General features: G+C 69.5%; 2 protein-coding genes across 4 annotated transcripts; one reads left to right on the top strand and one right to left on the bottom strand.

The window, feature by feature from the left end:
- The first annotated feature begins 5,902 nt into the window (after positions 1-5,902).
- CYP27A1 (cytochrome P450 family 27 subfamily A member 1) lies at positions 5,903-10,385 on the top strand. The gene is made up of 9 exons (XM_068687219.1): positions 5,903-6,166; positions 7,826-8,016; positions 8,193-8,392; positions 8,470-8,667; positions 8,828-8,988; positions 9,191-9,357; positions 9,564-9,645; positions 9,717-9,917; positions 10,001-10,385. Exons 1-9 carry the CDS (start codon positions 5,921-5,923, stop codon positions 10,124-10,126), a joined length of 1,572 nt encoding a protein of 523 aa, XP_068543320.1. The 5' UTR covers positions 5,903-5,920; the 3' UTR covers positions 10,127-10,385.
- A 341-nt stretch (positions 10,386-10,726) lies between these two features.
- On the bottom strand, positions 10,727-14,871 carry PRKAG3 (protein kinase AMP-activated non-catalytic subunit gamma 3). 3 transcript variants are annotated; one of them, XM_068687221.1, is made up of 13 exons: positions 14,672-14,871; positions 13,955-14,258; positions 13,626-13,873; positions 13,461-13,542; positions 13,322-13,380; positions 13,146-13,191; positions 12,994-13,048; positions 12,735-12,861; positions 12,445-12,610; positions 12,301-12,338; positions 11,974-12,120; positions 11,697-11,866; positions 10,727-11,336 (listed from the first exon to the last, which is right to left on the bottom strand). In XM_068687221.1, the coding sequence occupies exons 1-12, from the start codon at positions 14,702-14,704 to the stop codon at positions 11,750-11,752; spliced, it is 1,422 nt and encodes a 473-aa protein (XP_068543322.1). In that variant the 5' UTR covers positions 14,705-14,871; the 3' UTR covers positions 10,727-11,336; positions 11,697-11,749. The 3 variants fall into 3 exon arrangements, with proteins under 3 accessions (XP_068543322.1, XP_068543323.1, XP_068543324.1); XM_068687222.1 differs by having other exon boundaries at positions 13,955-13,994; positions 14,672-14,859; XM_068687223.1 differs by having other exon boundaries at positions 13,626-13,861; positions 13,955-13,994; positions 14,672-14,859.
- Between the last annotated feature and the right edge of the window lie 60 nt (positions 14,872-14,931).

The following is a 14,931-nucleotide window of genomic DNA, read 5'->3' as shown; positions in this document are numbered from 1 at the left end:
GGCAGGTGAGAAGCCTTTATCTGATTTCCTAAGGGCAGAAAAATCCCTTTGATTTCAGCCCCAAGAGGGGAGCAGGGAGGGGGGGCCCCGTCCCGGCAGCAGGTGCGCCTGGCGCACAGCGACTCGCCTTGTCACGTCCCCGCTGCCACAGCCAGGGGAAGCGGCCCCTCGTGGGGCTGGGGGGCTGGGGGGGCTGTAACACCCCCAGCTTGCTCGTGAGAGGTGGCCCAAGCGGGTGGGTGCTGCGCTGAAGCCCCCCGAGAGGGGTGGGCAAAGGCCGGCACCTGCGTGCGGCGGGGGCTGCGCTGTGTCCCCCAGCCACGTAGAAATCCGAGGGGAAACTGAGGCACGGAGCTGCTGGGAGCAGCTCAGAGAGCTGGGGCTGAGCCCTGCTCCTTCCTCCTCTGCAACGAGACCCGCGGGCCACATCCTTCGGGGACGAGGTCCCGGTGGAGGTGCTGAGCTGGGGTTGTCCCCACCGCCGCGGCCAGCCCTTTGCCTCTGCCTTCCCTCGCCTCTCACGGCTCCCCCCCGCCCCCCCTCCAGCTTTTGTGTTATTACAAATTATAAAACAATTTTTTCCTGCCGTCCCGCATTCTTCTGCCTCCTGCAAGAATTTTAATGTATTTATTTTTGCTATCAGGGGAAAGCGCCGTGTTCCTCGGCCACCCCTGGCCCCGCTTGGCCACTGATGGAAATTAATGATGGGGGGGGGGGTGCCGAGGGGATGCGGGCGCCCCTGTGCTCCTGCAGAGTAAATGTGGGGGTCTGGCTGTCCCCCCCCCTGACCAGCTGTGGGGTCCCAAGCAGCAGTGACAGACCTGCCACCAGCTGTAGGGAAGTGCACGGATGGCTTTGGGGCGCTTTAGGGTCCAGCCTGGGGGCGCAGCCTCCCCGCATCGCCCCCACTCTGCCCCTTCCACCCACCCCAAAGCGCAGGGATGGGGATCTGGGGGTCCCCAATCCCCCAACCCCCCCCCCCAGCCACAAAGTGGGGGCTGCGGGAGGGGAAGCTGTGGGGAGGAAGGGCACCGTCCCTCCCCGCTGTGGGGAAAGCGCGGCCACTTCCAAGCCAAACACGGCGGCGCGCAGCGGCCGCATATTTTCCCAGCTTCCCTCCCCTCCCTGGCCGCCCAGGACCCCGGTGATCCAGCCCGGCTTGGCCCCATCCCCTTGCTCCCGCCGTGAGGTCATCGCGGTGCCGGTGACATCGCGGCGTCCCCATGGCAGCGCCGTGTGATGTCACCAGCCCCGGGTTGCGGCCTCACCGCGGGAGCAGAATGAGCTTATTAAGTCAACACCGGCCCCATCCGCAGCACGGAGGGGCTGGCGAAAAACACAGGGTGGGGGGGAGGCAGCGTGGGGGGACAGCCCCCAGCCCGTGGGGCGCTGCCACCAGTGGGAGCCGGAGGGGACGGGGGCACCATTCGGTGCGCCAAGCAGGGCGCTGAGCTCCCCAATGCACGGGCGCAGCGGTGATGGGGAATTTGGCTGTGAGGGGTCCCCGCGGGCTGCCCCCGGGATCAGCCATGGTGCTGCCACCACGGGGCCGCCCTCCTGGGGCCTTATCGGGGCGCAGAGCCCTTTCATGTCGGGCCGGCGGGCGGCGAGCAGAGCTGACGAGGACCTGTCCCCAGATCAGAGCGCCGCCCGCCACTGACAGCGACCGCAGGGCCCCGTCTTAAATTAGACAGGTTCCCCCCCCCCCCCCAACCAGCACTCACGCAGCCTCAGCCCCTGCCCCACGGCCGGCCCCATAGCCAGCACCGGGAGATGGTGGGCACAGCCCTAGGAATCCCCTCTGCACCCCCTGCCCGTGGTGCTCCTCATGGCCAGCGTGTCCTGCACCCAAGCGCGCTGCGCCCCCGGGGAGGGCAGCTTGGTGCCTGCGGGTGAGCGGCACTGCCCAACCGAGCTGTCTCACCCCACAGTGCCCCACTCTGGGCACCCGTGGGCACGGAGAACCTCGCATTCTCCTGGTGTGGCCGTGGGGGACCCCAAAAAGTCCCCAGCATCGGGGTGCGAGCGGTTCCCAGCTCTCCATCGCTGGCCTTGGGGAGCTGCGCACCGGAGAGGTGCGAGCGGCTGGGCCCCGAGGGGGGGGGGGAACAGCAGCACTGACAGCACAGTGATGGATGGATGGATGGACGGATGGACGGACGGACGGACAGACGGATGGGGGGAAGGCTAGCCGAAGGGGTGGATGGATAGGTGTGAGGATGGATGGATGGATGGATGGATGGATGGATGGATGGATGGATGGATGGATGGATGGATGGATGGATGGATGGATGGAGAGACAGACGGACAGACAGAAGGGTGGATGGCCCTAGCACTCCACAGCGAGCCCCCATGGCTCTGGATGCCGTTTCTCTTTCCCGACAGCCTCAGTTTCACGCAAGAGCAGCGCAGCCCCAGCTCTGTCCTGGGAGAGCCGGGAACATCCAGGTCCCAAGGGGAGAAGATTTTGCCTTTCCCTCGGAGCAACAACTCGAGGGCCTGACCTCGTGCCGCCGCAGCAGCCCACACTCAGCGCTAGCACGGCATCCACTCTCCACACTCCAGAGGGGAAACCGAGGCTGGGGGGGGGGGACCCAGCAGATCCAAAAGCACCCCCCAAGGCAGGAATGATGCCGGGGTCGGCCCCGCTCCCCCCAGCTCCCCCTGTGCCGTACTGCCCGGTGCAGGGAGCACGGGATGCTGTGCAGCTGCAGGCTGGGATGGACACGCAGGGCTCGGGGGGGGGCTGGGAGCAGGGAGGGGGTGTCCTTGGGCCCCCGCGGGCCGTAAACATGATGTCATGTGGCGGCGTACACAGCCCGCTCTGTGCGCGGGTCCCCCAATGGGCTCCGCAAGTGCTGCGTAGGAGGCATCGGCCGTGGCCCACGGCCAAGGGAACTGCAGCCGGGAGATAAAATCAGGTTTGCTTTGGGGCTGGAGCAAACAGCCTTGTGCAGCGGGAGTAAGGGATGGAAAGGAGCGGCCGGAGCAGGGGAGCACCCCCTTGCCATGCAGGGCTGCTTGGGGCCGCGGGGAGCGAGGCGATGGGGTCGGCCAGGTCCCAGCCGTCCCTCGCCCAACGCCGGTCCCAGGCTGGCGAGGTCGGCTCCCTTTGCGCCTACTTGACTTAGAATAACTCTGTAGGCACTTGAAGGCACTAATCAGCCTGGCCCACTTGAGAGCAGCCCGGGCTGCCTCCCGTCTCCCCGATAACAGCCTGCCTGCGCGCCCGGCCGGCAGCCCCAGGGCTGCCCCAGCCTCCGGCCCCACGGCCTCGGGGCAAGGTCCCGGCACCCCGGGGCCCCCAGGGCAGCAGAGCTGGCTGCTGGGAGCTGAGCCCTGCAGGCTGGGGCTATCGTGGTGCTCGGTTCGAGGCTTGTTTCCAAAGCCTCGTGCTGTCCCCTTGGTCAGGAGGGAACGGGTTCCTTATGGAGAGGGGCGAGAGGGCCCTGCTTGGGCACTCGGTGCGGGGGGACAGCAGCTGACTGCAGACCTGGGACGTGTCCCGGTCCTCCCGGATCTCCCCGTGTCCCCCCAGCCAGCCGTGCAGCCCCGCTGACCCCGGCACTGCCCGTGACTCAGGCGGTGTCAGCGCGGTGACGCACGGCTGGCGTGACGGCAGAGCAGTTACGGTGCCGGGGACCCCATGTGCAGCCTTCTCACAGCCTGGGCTCTCCTGGGGTGACTCAGGGGATGCCCTCCCAGGGGGACAGCCCGCTCCCAGCTCTGGGACAAGCAAAAAGGGGGTGAGGCGGATGCGGCCCTGGGAAAAGTTTCCAGCTCCTGGGTGACTCCGCGCAAGTCACGTAAGGCAAGGACCCACCACGTTGCGAGCAGCAGCTGGTGGCTGGGTCAGGAGAGCCTTGCAGGGGGACAGAGTGGGGCAGGGGTCCCACAGAGCCTGTCCCTACACCCACAGGTCCCGTCCAGCGTGGGGAAGGATGGCCCGTGGCCACCCCCATCTCCGTGTCCCCACGGATGAACGCTCTGCTTGCTCTGCCCTGCCCGCCAGGATCGATCCCCGGTGCAGGGACACCCCACGACGCCATCCCCACCAGCACGGCCCCCGCTGCAGCCCCCTGCCCACCCCAGCGGGACGAGGGCCCCGTGCAGCAGCCGCTGAGCTGTCCCTGGAGCTGGAGAAGCCCCAGGACCCCTGCGGCACCCTCCGGCTGGGGATGTGTCATGGCCCAGCCACTTCCTTTTGGAAGTCCCCGCCAGGCCGCCGACGGCGCAGCCTGACTCACCCGACCCCCCCTCCTTCCCGCACGCCCACCCCCACAGCCCCCGCAGCCCTGGCAGCCATCCCCGTGGCCTCGGGCCTCTCGCTGTCCCCTCCGCCTGTTCCCCCCCGGGTGACTCAATGCGCGCCCCCCCTTGCCACCGGCCCCCGGGGCTGGGAGACCGGGGCAATACCGGGCTGGAGAGGGGGAGCTGGAGGAGCACCCTTGGGTGCCGCCACCCTGGGCTGCTGGGGGCTCAGGCGGGGACCCCCCCGGGGGTGCGGGGCCGCATCCTGATGCGGGCAGGGCACGGGGCTCGGCGGCGCTGCCGGTCCCCGCGGTGGGAGAGGAGGGAGCACAGCCTAGCGGCTGCGGCGAGAAGGAGCCGGGCACCGGGGTCCCCCCTCGGCTGGGCCGGATTTGGGGACAGGGGCTCTGTCAGACCCCACGAGGTCGCCCCCTGCCCTTTGGGGTCCCGCGGGGGTTGTTCCCCGTGAGCAGCTCCCCGCTGCGGGGACGGGGAGCACCCGAGCCCCAAGAGCTCCTGCGGGGTGCCCGGCACCCGAGCCCCCCCAGTTTGCAGGACAACAGCTCTGCAGGGACCCCTGGGAGCTGCAGGAATACCCCGCAGGGACAGGGACAGAGCTGTGGGTTCAGCAGCCTGCTTCCATCCCGGGGAAGCCCCCAGCCCCACCAGCAAGCCCCCCCCCGGGACGTGTCTTGGCTCTGAACACCCCCCCAGCAGCCAGCCCCAGCGGTTGGGGTCCCCCAGCTGGCTTTTGCCAAGGGAAAGAAGGGGGCCAAAAAGCACTCCCCAGCAAGGGGACACGGGCGAGGCCCTGGGGGGGGCGCAGCCCGGGCTGGAAACCCCCCCGTGGTGCTGGGGGTGTGCGCCCAGGCTGGGCAGCACAGGCTGCGCGCAGCCATGAGATGGCGGCAGGCGCTCACACTTGTGCGCCCCGGCTCTGCCGGGTGTCTGCTGGCTCACGGGGGCCCCTACCCAGCGCCCCCACAGCCCCCCGGGACCACCCAGCCCCGGCCCTGTTATTGCAGGGCACGTCGGGCACCTGGAGCCCAGGCTGGGATAGCTCTCGTCCCCGAGGGGGACAAGGGACACAGCCACCCCCGGGGCTCTCAGGTGTCTGCCTGCCCTGGGGACAAAATGTGCCTGTCCAGGACTTTGACCTGATAAGGGCGGTCGATGATCAGCAGTGGGGCGGCCCAGGAGGCCCGGGGCCCCGCTGCGGGCAGAGCAGAGCCCCCAAACCCGCTGGCAGAGGGAACGCGTCCTGGGCACCACCGCAGCAGCGACAGCTCGTGGGCTGGCAGGAACCGGTGCCACGCTCCCATTGCCGCGGTGACAAAGCAAAGCTGTCCCCAAAAAGGTGCCACAGCCACGCTGGGTGTCCCCATACGGCTGATTGTGGGGTGGCTGCTCGCCGGTCCCGGTGCCAGCACCCGGTGCCCGGTGCGCTGCGCCTCCGGTGCCAAACCGGGGGTCCCGGTGGTGCCTTTCCGCAGCCCCCCGGTGCGCGGTGCCGCTGCCCGGCTCCCGGCGCGCACAAGCGGCCCCCGGTGCCCGCTCCCCGCTGCCGGTGCCGCCCCCGCGCCGCCCCCCGGTGCCTCCCCCGGTGCCGCCCCCCGCCGCCCCCCGGTGCCTCCCCGCACCGCCCCGTCCCGTGCGCTGCCGACGGAGCATGGCGGGCCCGAGCGGCGGGGCTCGGCGGCCGCTGCTGCCGCTGCTCCTGCGCCCTCGCCCGGAGCCGCCGCCGCCGCCGCCTCCGCGCAGCGCGGAGCCGCCGCGCAGGGCCGGGAGCTCGGCGGCGGCGGCGGCGGGGCCGGCTCGGCTGAAGGGCCCCGCGGAGCTGCCGGGGCCGGGTTTGCTCCGGACTTTCGTCTGGCTCTTCCTGCGCGGCTACCTGCTGCACACACACCGGCTCCAGGTGCACGGGCGGGCGCGGTTTGGCCGGCCCGGGGGGATGCGGGATGTCCCCATTTAGGGGGGGGGCTGCGGGTCCCCGAGGGTGAGAGGGAGGTGGGGAGGATGGCACGGTGAGCTGGGGGGGGTTTGGGGATGGGTGGTGGGGATGGGGTCGCGGTGAGCTGGGTGCCCGCGTGGGGAGCGCCCCGGCACCCGTGGGGGGATGCTGGGGGGGGCAGCGCGCAGAGGGGCTGGTGGAGAAGCGGGTGGCACCCAGAAGATCCCATCAGCTGCCTCGGAGTGCCCGAGCCGGGCAGGGCCATGCGTGCCTTGGCTTCCCCTCGAGGGCCAGGGGATGCTTGCAGGGTCCCGGCATCCCCATCCAGCTCCAGCTGCAGCTCCAGCAGTTTGGGGGGCAGATGCGGGGGGCATGTGGTGCCCGGGGATGCAGGGGAGGAGCAGGCAGCTGTTTGTTTCCTTCTGTCGGCACTTCCTCATACGTCGGATGAAGCAAGCCATGGGCTTGGCTGGCCGCGAGCCAGGCGGCAGCCTCCAGCACCCTGGAGCTCCGACCCGCCACGGCTGGGAGGAGGGTGCAGGATCGGGCCTCCTGGCACCGCGGAGCAGCGGGCACCTTTGCCAGGGCTGTGGCAGGGGAGCAGGGGCTCAGGGAGCAGGCACAGGTCCCTGCTGCTCCCCTGGGGCTCTGAGCGTGGCCCAGCTTTGCAGGCAGCTCCGGAGGTGCCTTCCCCTGATGCCAGCAGCTTCTCCCAGCCCTGCGCTCCAAATCCCGAGCCGTGCCAGGTCCTGGCCGTGAGCGCATGCTGGCAGCAGGCTTCGACCCAGGGTGCAGCCACCCGCAGCCCCCTGTTCTCAGGGTGCACCACGCCTGCGGCACCGGGGCGGCCGTCCCTCCCCCTCCTCCTGCCACCACGAACGTCTCCCCGCGGTGACGAATCCAGATGAATCCGGGCTCAGGCTGCGATGCAGTCAGTCACCAAGGGAGATTGTACCACGTGCATCCCCGCAGCCACGGGGAACCGGGACCACGGCTTCCCTGCTGGGTCCCCGCAGCCCCCTGGGTTTGGTCCCGCTCCGTGGGGGCTGTGGCGGTGCCCGGCGAGGTGCCACGAGCCCTTTGGAAGTGGCCCTGTGGCTTGCAAGGGGGTGCCTGGGGTGCGCCAGGTGCTCTGAGGGGTCGCAGGCACGGCCCCGGTGGGTGCAGGTGAGGAGAGGGGAGCTGTGAGCCCGCAGGAGGGCTGATGCTGGATGTCCCCTGGATGGTACAGGAGCCCAAGGCCACGTGTGGCCCCAGCGCTTGGACACCTGCCCCGGGAGCAGCCCGGTGCTGATCATTAACCACCCCTTATCGGCGGCGGGTTCAAGGACCCGCTCCCGAGCGCAGCACGGATGGGGTGATGCTGGGAGCAGCAGGGCTGGGATCTGCTGACGGCCGCTGCCATGGCCCCGCATCTTCGCCAAGCCCCGTGCGCATGGCAGCTGTCCCTGTCCCTGCTGTCCCCTCCTGGTCTGTGCCACCCTAAAAGACCCTGGGATGGCTGAGGGAGGTGCCCGCAGGGGGTCGGTGCCTCCTGTGCCCGGGCACTGCTCCAGCCCCGGTGCTGAGCGCTGCCCCCACCCCGATGCCCCCTTCACCTTGCCTTGCTCTGCTGCCTCGCAGCTGATGTCCCGGCGCATTTATGGCCCCATCTGGAAGTCGACCTTCGGGCACTACCAGAACATCAACATCGGGAGCCCCGTGGTGCTGGAGCAGCTGCTGCGGCAGGAGGGCAAGTACCCGATGCGCAGCGACATGGCCCTGTGGAAGGAGCACCGGGACACCCGGCGCCTGCCCTACGGACCCTTCACCGAGTGAGTCCTGCCCTGGCCGTGCTCTGCGGGGCAGCAAACCCCCTGCCCCCTTACCCCGGGGTGCTGTGGGTTCGGGGCAGGAGCTCCGTGCGCTCCCTTTTCCGGCGGGGTGGAGAGCCTGGCAGGGCTCGGGGCGCATTTGGCACGGCGCTGGCTGAGCCCGGCTCCCCTTGCAGGGAAGGGGAGCGCTGGTACCGCCTGCGCCAGGTCCTCAACAAGAGGCTGCTGAAGCCCTCGGAGGCGCTGCTGTACGCGGATGCCATCGGCGAGGTGGTGTCGGACCTGATGGTGCGGCTGCGCGAGGAGCGGAGCCACAGCCCCTCGGGGGTGCTGGTGGGGGACGTGGCCAACCTGCTCTATCGCTTCGCCCTGGAAGGTAAAAGGGGGGGGCCCGGCCCTCGCCCCCGCCCCGCTGTGTCCCCGCGGGGGTCTGGATGCGGTCTGTTCCCGCAGGGATCTCCTATATCCTCTTCGAGACCCGCATCGGGTGCCTGAAGCAGCAGGTCCCCGCCGAGACGCAGCACTTCATCGACTCCATCAACCTCATGTTCAAGAACTCCATCTTCGCCACCGTCCTGCCCCGCTGGAGCCGCAAGGTGCTGCCCTTCTGGGACCGCTACCTGGACAGCTGGGACACCATCTTCGCCTTCGGTGAGCCCTGGGGATGGGCTCAGACCCCATCACGAGGGGGGCGGCCCCCCCGGAGAGCCGCCGAGCGTGGCCAGGGCGCGTTCCTTTTTGGCCACCCGGGGTCTGCCCGCCTCTCCGTGCACTCTGGGTCACCTCCCCGTGGCCACGGCTGTCCCCGCAGGCAAGAACCTGATTGATCGGAAGATGAAGGAGCTGGAGGGGCAGGTGGAGCGGGGCAAGGAGGTGTCGGGCTACCTGAGCTACCTGCTGGCCAGCGGCAGGCTCAGCCTGGACGAGGTCTACGGCAGCGTGGCCGAGCTGCTGCTGGCCGGCGTGGACACGGTGAGGGCCAGCCCCGCACTGCCCCAAGGGCTCAGGGACCCATCGGTGCAGCCCCTGTGCTCCCTTCTGCCACCTGCCCGGCTCCGTGCCTCAGTTTCCCTCAGGGTTTCCGTGCGCACGGGGCTGGCTGGTGCCACGCTGCTGCACCACGAGGGTGTTCTGGTGCCAGCCCCATCTCCCTCCCTCCCCTCTGCTCCCCCAGACCTCCAACACGCTGTCGTGGGCCCTGTACCACCTCTCCCGGGACCTAGGCATCCAGGAGACCCTGTACCAGGAGCTGAAAGCCGTCGTGCCCCCGGACCGCTTTCCTCAAGCCGAGGACATCCCCAAGATGCCGATGCTCCGGGCCATCATCAAGGAGACGCTGAGGTACAGCCTCACGGCTTTTGGGGGTGCTGGAGCTGGGGACACGGGGCAGGCAGGGTGCAGAGCTGGGTTGCAGCCCCCTGGGGCCCACCCAAATCCTCCCTGGGGGGGACGGAGCCGCCAGGCAGCGGGAGATGTTCCTCCTGGCCCTGCCTTGGGGTCCAGGTGTGAGCAGCTCCCCCACCAACAATCCCCACATCCCGACCCAGGGTCTACCCCGTGGTCCCCACCAACGCCAGGGTCTTTTACGAGAAGGACATCATCATCGGAGACTACCTCTTCCCCAAGAACGTGAGTCGGGGGCGCTCCGGGGGGGACCCCGCTGTGCCCCGCGGGGCGTTGACCCCCTTCCCACCCCGCAGACCCTCTTCGTCCTGGCGCACTACGCCATGTCCCACGACGAGACCTACTTCCCCGAGCCCGAGCGCTTCCTCCCCCAGCGCTGGCTGCGGGGCTACGGCTCCCCCCACCACCCCTTCAGCTCCATTCCCTTCGGCTACGGGGTCCGCGCCTGCGTCGGCCGCCGCATCGCCGAGCTGGAGATGCACCTGGCCCTCGCCAGGGTGAGTAGGGACCCCCCCCAGACCATGCTGGGTGTTTTTGGGGGGTCTCGAGGCATCGCCACTCTCCTTTTTTCCCCCTTCAGATCATCCAAGCGTTCGAGGTGCGGCCGGACCCCCGCGGCGTGGAGGTGACGTCCGTGTCCCGCATCGTGCTGGTGGCCGACAAGCCCATCAACCTGGAGTTCATCGCTCGCCCGGGGGCCCCCTGAGCAGGAGGCTGGGGGTTTTGCTGTGCCTTTCACACGCTGCCAGGGGTCCCCCCACCCCCAGCCCCGTCCCGTCCCATCCCGTGCCCCCCCTGGGCTGCGGCGGGGACCCAGGAGCTCTCCCTGCCGGGGTTGGGGGGCGCAGGGAGGGGGCTGGCGGCCGTGGGGTGTCTCCTTCGTCCCGTGATCGTGTCGCTGCGCGTGGATCTGTGCCTGGGGCCAGGACGCCCGGGTCCTGTCTCAATAACTGACCTTGGCCCCAGCCCTTTCTCCGTGCCTCAGTTTCCCCACACACACCTCGCGGGGCAGGGTGGAGCCGCCAGCGGGGTTTTGGGGGTTTTGGGGAGGGACAGAGCCAGCCCCGGGGAGTAAAAGTGCAGCTGGCAGCAGGTCCCTGCTGTGGGGAGGGGGCTGGCACCGTGCCCCCCGGCAGTGCCAGCCAGCGCAGGGGGCGTGCATCACACGGGACCTCTCGCTATCAGTTGTTCCTCCCCGGAGATGCTGATAAGGGGGCACGGGAAGGGGCAGGGTGAGGCAGCTGTCCCCAAATGGGCACCCCCCCAGCACCCCCTCCCCAGCCCCGAGGAGCTGTGCCAGGCTGTGTGCCCAGACAGGCGAGGACGCCCGCGGTGCCTGGGGCAGGCAGCTTTATTCCAACAAGGCTGAGCAGACCGGCACATAAATAAATACCCCCCCCCCCCCAAAAAAAAAAGTGTGCAAGGTCCCCTTGCAAGCACCGCTGCCGGGGCGCTCCAGCCCTAGGAGACCCTACAATAACCAAGGCTGTGTGTGCAGCTGAGCCACGCCACCACCGTGCCCCCTCCTGCGCCCGAGCCCAGCCCCCGGTGCCGCTGCAGCCGGCAGGACCCAGCTCACCGGGGGCTGAAGCACTGGGATCTGGCAGCAGTTTGGGATGGGACGGGTTGGAGGTGGCCAGGAGGGTCCCTGCACCCGGCTGCGCAGCCCTTCACGGCACGGTGCCCGTCAGGCAGCCCCACGTGCTCGCCCTTGGTCCTCCGCGAGGCTGCAGGGAGCTGGCCCCGGGCTCAAGACGAGTCCCAGGAGCGGGGTGGGTGGGCAGCACCCCCGTACGGAGAACCCCCGGGGCCTGAGCCTCCTTCCACGGCCCCGCCAATGCCTGGGCCGGGCCAAGCAAGAGGCCCCAAGTGGGACGAGGCGGCGGCGGCACATCCCCGGTGTCTTCAGTCGATGCCTGTGGGGTGAGAGAGGGCACAAGGCTATAACCCCATAACCCCGGCGGGCACTGGTGCAGGGCTGGGCACCCTGTGGCATGGCACTCCGTCCTGCCCCGGTGGCCACAGGGCATGGGGATGGCACAGGGGACATGGGGACAGTGCAGGGGACAGCAGGGACTTGCAAGGGGATGGGGAAGGCACCGTGCTGGGGAGGTCCCAAGCCTGTACGGGGCAACTGGGCGCTGCTGGGATTGTGTGTGGGGGGGTCCCAAACCCATTCCCGACCCCAAAAGTGCCGCAGTGGGGTGTGTGCGGTGACAGGGACCCAGCGGTGGGGAGGGGGCAGGCACGCAGTGGCGGGGGAGGGCAGCGCCTACCTGAAGTGGAGAGAAATGGAGGGTGCGAATGGAGGAAGATGGAGCGCCGTGGGCTAAGAGTTAAGAGCATCGATACCTGCGGGAGTGAGCACCAGGGCCTGGAGGATGTCAGAGAGGGAGACGATGCCCCGCGGGTACCGGTTCTCATCCACCAGAACCAGGCGATGGACCTGCGGGCACGGGCAGAGCGTCACGGGGCGTGTGTGTGTGTGGGGAGGGGGGGACAGAAGGCAGGGAGGGGGCTGGCGAGCAGCAGGGACGCTGCCCGGGCGCTCACCTGCTCCTTGGCGATGCGGTCGATGATGTCCTCCATGGTCTCGTGGGGGTAGCAGGTGAGGACCCCCTCCAGGCACACGGTGCGCTGCCGCAGCGCCTCGCGCACGCTGATGTCCAGGTTGTTGTAGGTCTTCTGGGCAGCCAGGTGCTGCGGGAGAGGCGGTGCCCGGGTGCATGGGGTGCCAGCACGCGTGGCCACCGCACGTGGGACGGGTGCCGGGGTGTGAGTGCCCCCACAGCCCGCTTTTTGGCACGTCCCCACCGTCCCCGCGTGCAGGTTCGTGCCACCGCGCTGGCGCACGGCCGTGCAAGCCCGCCCGGTACTCACAATGACATCGAACCTGGAGTAGAGCCCAACCACCTGCCCTGCGAGGAGACAGAGCAGGGGGGCTCAGGAGGGGGGTTTTGGGGCTGGGAACGGGGCAGGAGGCACCGCAGAGGGGGCGAGCAGGGGGCTCTCCGCCCCGCGTACCGGCGGCGTTGATGACGGGCAGCGCGGAGACGCGGCGGTCCACGAAGATCTCCAGGGCCGTGTAGATGGGGGCGGTCTCGGGCACCACGGCCACGTCGCGGAAGGTGCCGACGCACAGCTCCTGCACCGTTTTCTTCAGGAAGCGGGGCTTGGGGATGGTGGAGCCCTGCTTTGGGGCAGGGCACGCGTGCGTCTGTACGCGCTACGCGACCCCGGTGAGCAGCGCGCGCGCCCTGCGCACCACCCTGCTGTGTGCGCCCCCCCTGTGCCCGCTGCCCCCCCGCACTCACGAAGATGTGGAGGAATTTGAGGATGCGTTTGTGCGTCAGGATGTGCAGGACGTTGCCCGAGGTGGGCTCGATGACGGGCAGGCGGTGGATCTTGTGCTTGATCAGGGAGTAGACGGCGTCGAAGAGGCTGCAGGGGACGGCGTGGGGGGACACGGCTGTGCCTTGAAGCCCCCCCGGTACCCCCCCTGTGGGGAGCACGGCTGCGTGGAGGGCAGCTGGGTGGGTGTCCCAGCAGCTCTCCCCGCGGGCAGGAGCTCACCTATTGCTCGGTGAGATGTAGACCAGCGGCTTGAAGGAGCCCTGCAGGTACACCTCTGCGAAGGGAGAGCGGTGGGAGCGGGGCCCCGCACCCCCAGAGCCCCCTCCACGCCGCCCCCAGCCCGGCCACCCCCCGTCACCTCCCCCTTTTACCTCTCCACGTCTCAATCTTGTGCTCCTCCACCTCGTAGATCTGAACCTGAGGGCAGGGAGAAGCCCCGGTCAGGGGGACCCAGCCAGAGGGGGCTTTGGGGGAGCTGGGGAGCGGGAGAAGCAGCGGCCACCCCGTGCCCTGCCCCGTGCCCCGTGCCCAACCCCGTGGCACTCACCAGGGGCGAGCGGTAGTAGCGGTGGAGGATGTTGATGAAGTCGGTGATGGTGAGCATCCCTGCGGAGACACGGGGGGCTGGCCGTGCTGCCCGCACCCCGCAGCGGGCCCGGCACCACCCCGGGGCTCCCGGCACTCACCCACGAAGCTCTGAGTTTTGCTGTCCCACAGCGGGGCGGCGCGCACCCCGTTGGCCACCAGCGCCACAAAAGCCTTCTTGATCTGGCAACAGGGAAGGGAATTGGGGTCAGGGGGTCCCCGATTCCTCCCCCCACACACCCCGGGCTGGTCCCCCGTGGCCTCACCTCCAGGCTGGTGTCGAAGACGACGAGCTTGCAGCTGGTGGGGACGGCGTCGTAGCAGCAGTGGCTCCTCAAGAAGTGCATGTAGACCTCGGCGTCGGGGGTCTGGAAATCCCCCTCGGGGCCCAGCCCCAGCACCTCGGGGCCCAGCGTGAAGGTGACGGGCCTGGGGCTCCTCCGCCTGTCCTCCTCCTCCTCCTCCTCTTCCTCCTCCTCCTCCCTGGGGACCTCCGGGAACCCTACGGGCAAACCTGCCCCGGCTCTGAGCCCCGCTGCCAGGTCCCGGTGCCCCCAGATCCCTTGGGGCCAGCAGACCCCCCCCAAACACCCACCTTCATCCTCGGGGCGGGCAGCGGCATCCAGCAGCGCCATCTGAGGGGGCACGGAGAGATTGGGGGGGTCAGCGGCACCCTGCCCAGCCTCGCCCCCACCCCAGGGTGCAGCACAGCACCCGGACAGCACAGCCCCTTTTGGGGAGGCAGCGGGGGTCCCCGGGGAGGGCAGGGGATGCGGGGCCATGCGGGTGCTCCCTGTGCCATGGCAGCCCTGCCCCGGCCCCCAAGGTGTAAATCCTGCTCCGGCTTCCTCCGATGCTGGGAGCCTGCAGGTGTCGGAGGGTCTCCGCGCCAGGAGACCCTACAATAACAAAGGAGCAGCTCCAAGCGGGAAGGGGGGCGAGCAGGACGGGCTGGCTGGCCCCACGTCCCCCCCTAATCCCCTGGGAGACCCTACAATAACAAAGCAGCACGCACCGCGGCGGCAGAGCCAATGTTTACATGCCACCCTACCATAACAAAGCTGCGCGGGCTGCTCCCTAAGGACACCACAGCTATCCCCAGTGGGGAGGTGACCCCATAAAAACACCCCCCACCCCGACCCTTCCCCAGAGCTGGCGGCACCGGGGCAAGCAGGCAGCTCGTGCCCTGCTCCGTGCCCTTTTCCCCCACGCCGTGGGAAGGTGCCAGCAGCCCCCCCGTGCCCCCCACCCGCTGTGGCCGGTCCCCAGGCGGTGCCTTGCCGGCCGTGCCCCCCACCCGTCCCGGGGGTACCTGCGGAGCAGCGGGGCCGGGGAGCTGCTCCATGCTGACTGTAGGGCAGCGCTGCTATTCTGGGCCCGCTGCTGGCCGGGCCCTGGCAGATAGGGTGTCACTGAGCAATGCCAGCCGTGCCCCCGCCGCCGGGGGGGCCACCAGGCAGCGCCACCCTGCCACCCCCAGACAGGCACCTGCAAGGGGCTGAGGCCCCCGGGGGCAGTGCCAGGCTTGGGGAGGTTCGGAGAAGGTGACGGGGATGGGGTTGGGGTGGGAAA

The sequence above is a fragment of the Anas acuta genome, chromosome 6, assembly GCF_963932015.1.
Source record: "Anas acuta chromosome 6, bAnaAcu1.1, whole genome shotgun sequence".
NCBI lineage: Eukaryota > Metazoa > Chordata > Aves > Anseriformes > Anatidae > Anas > Anas acuta.
This window is presented reverse-complemented; position numbering and strand designations above follow the sequence as displayed.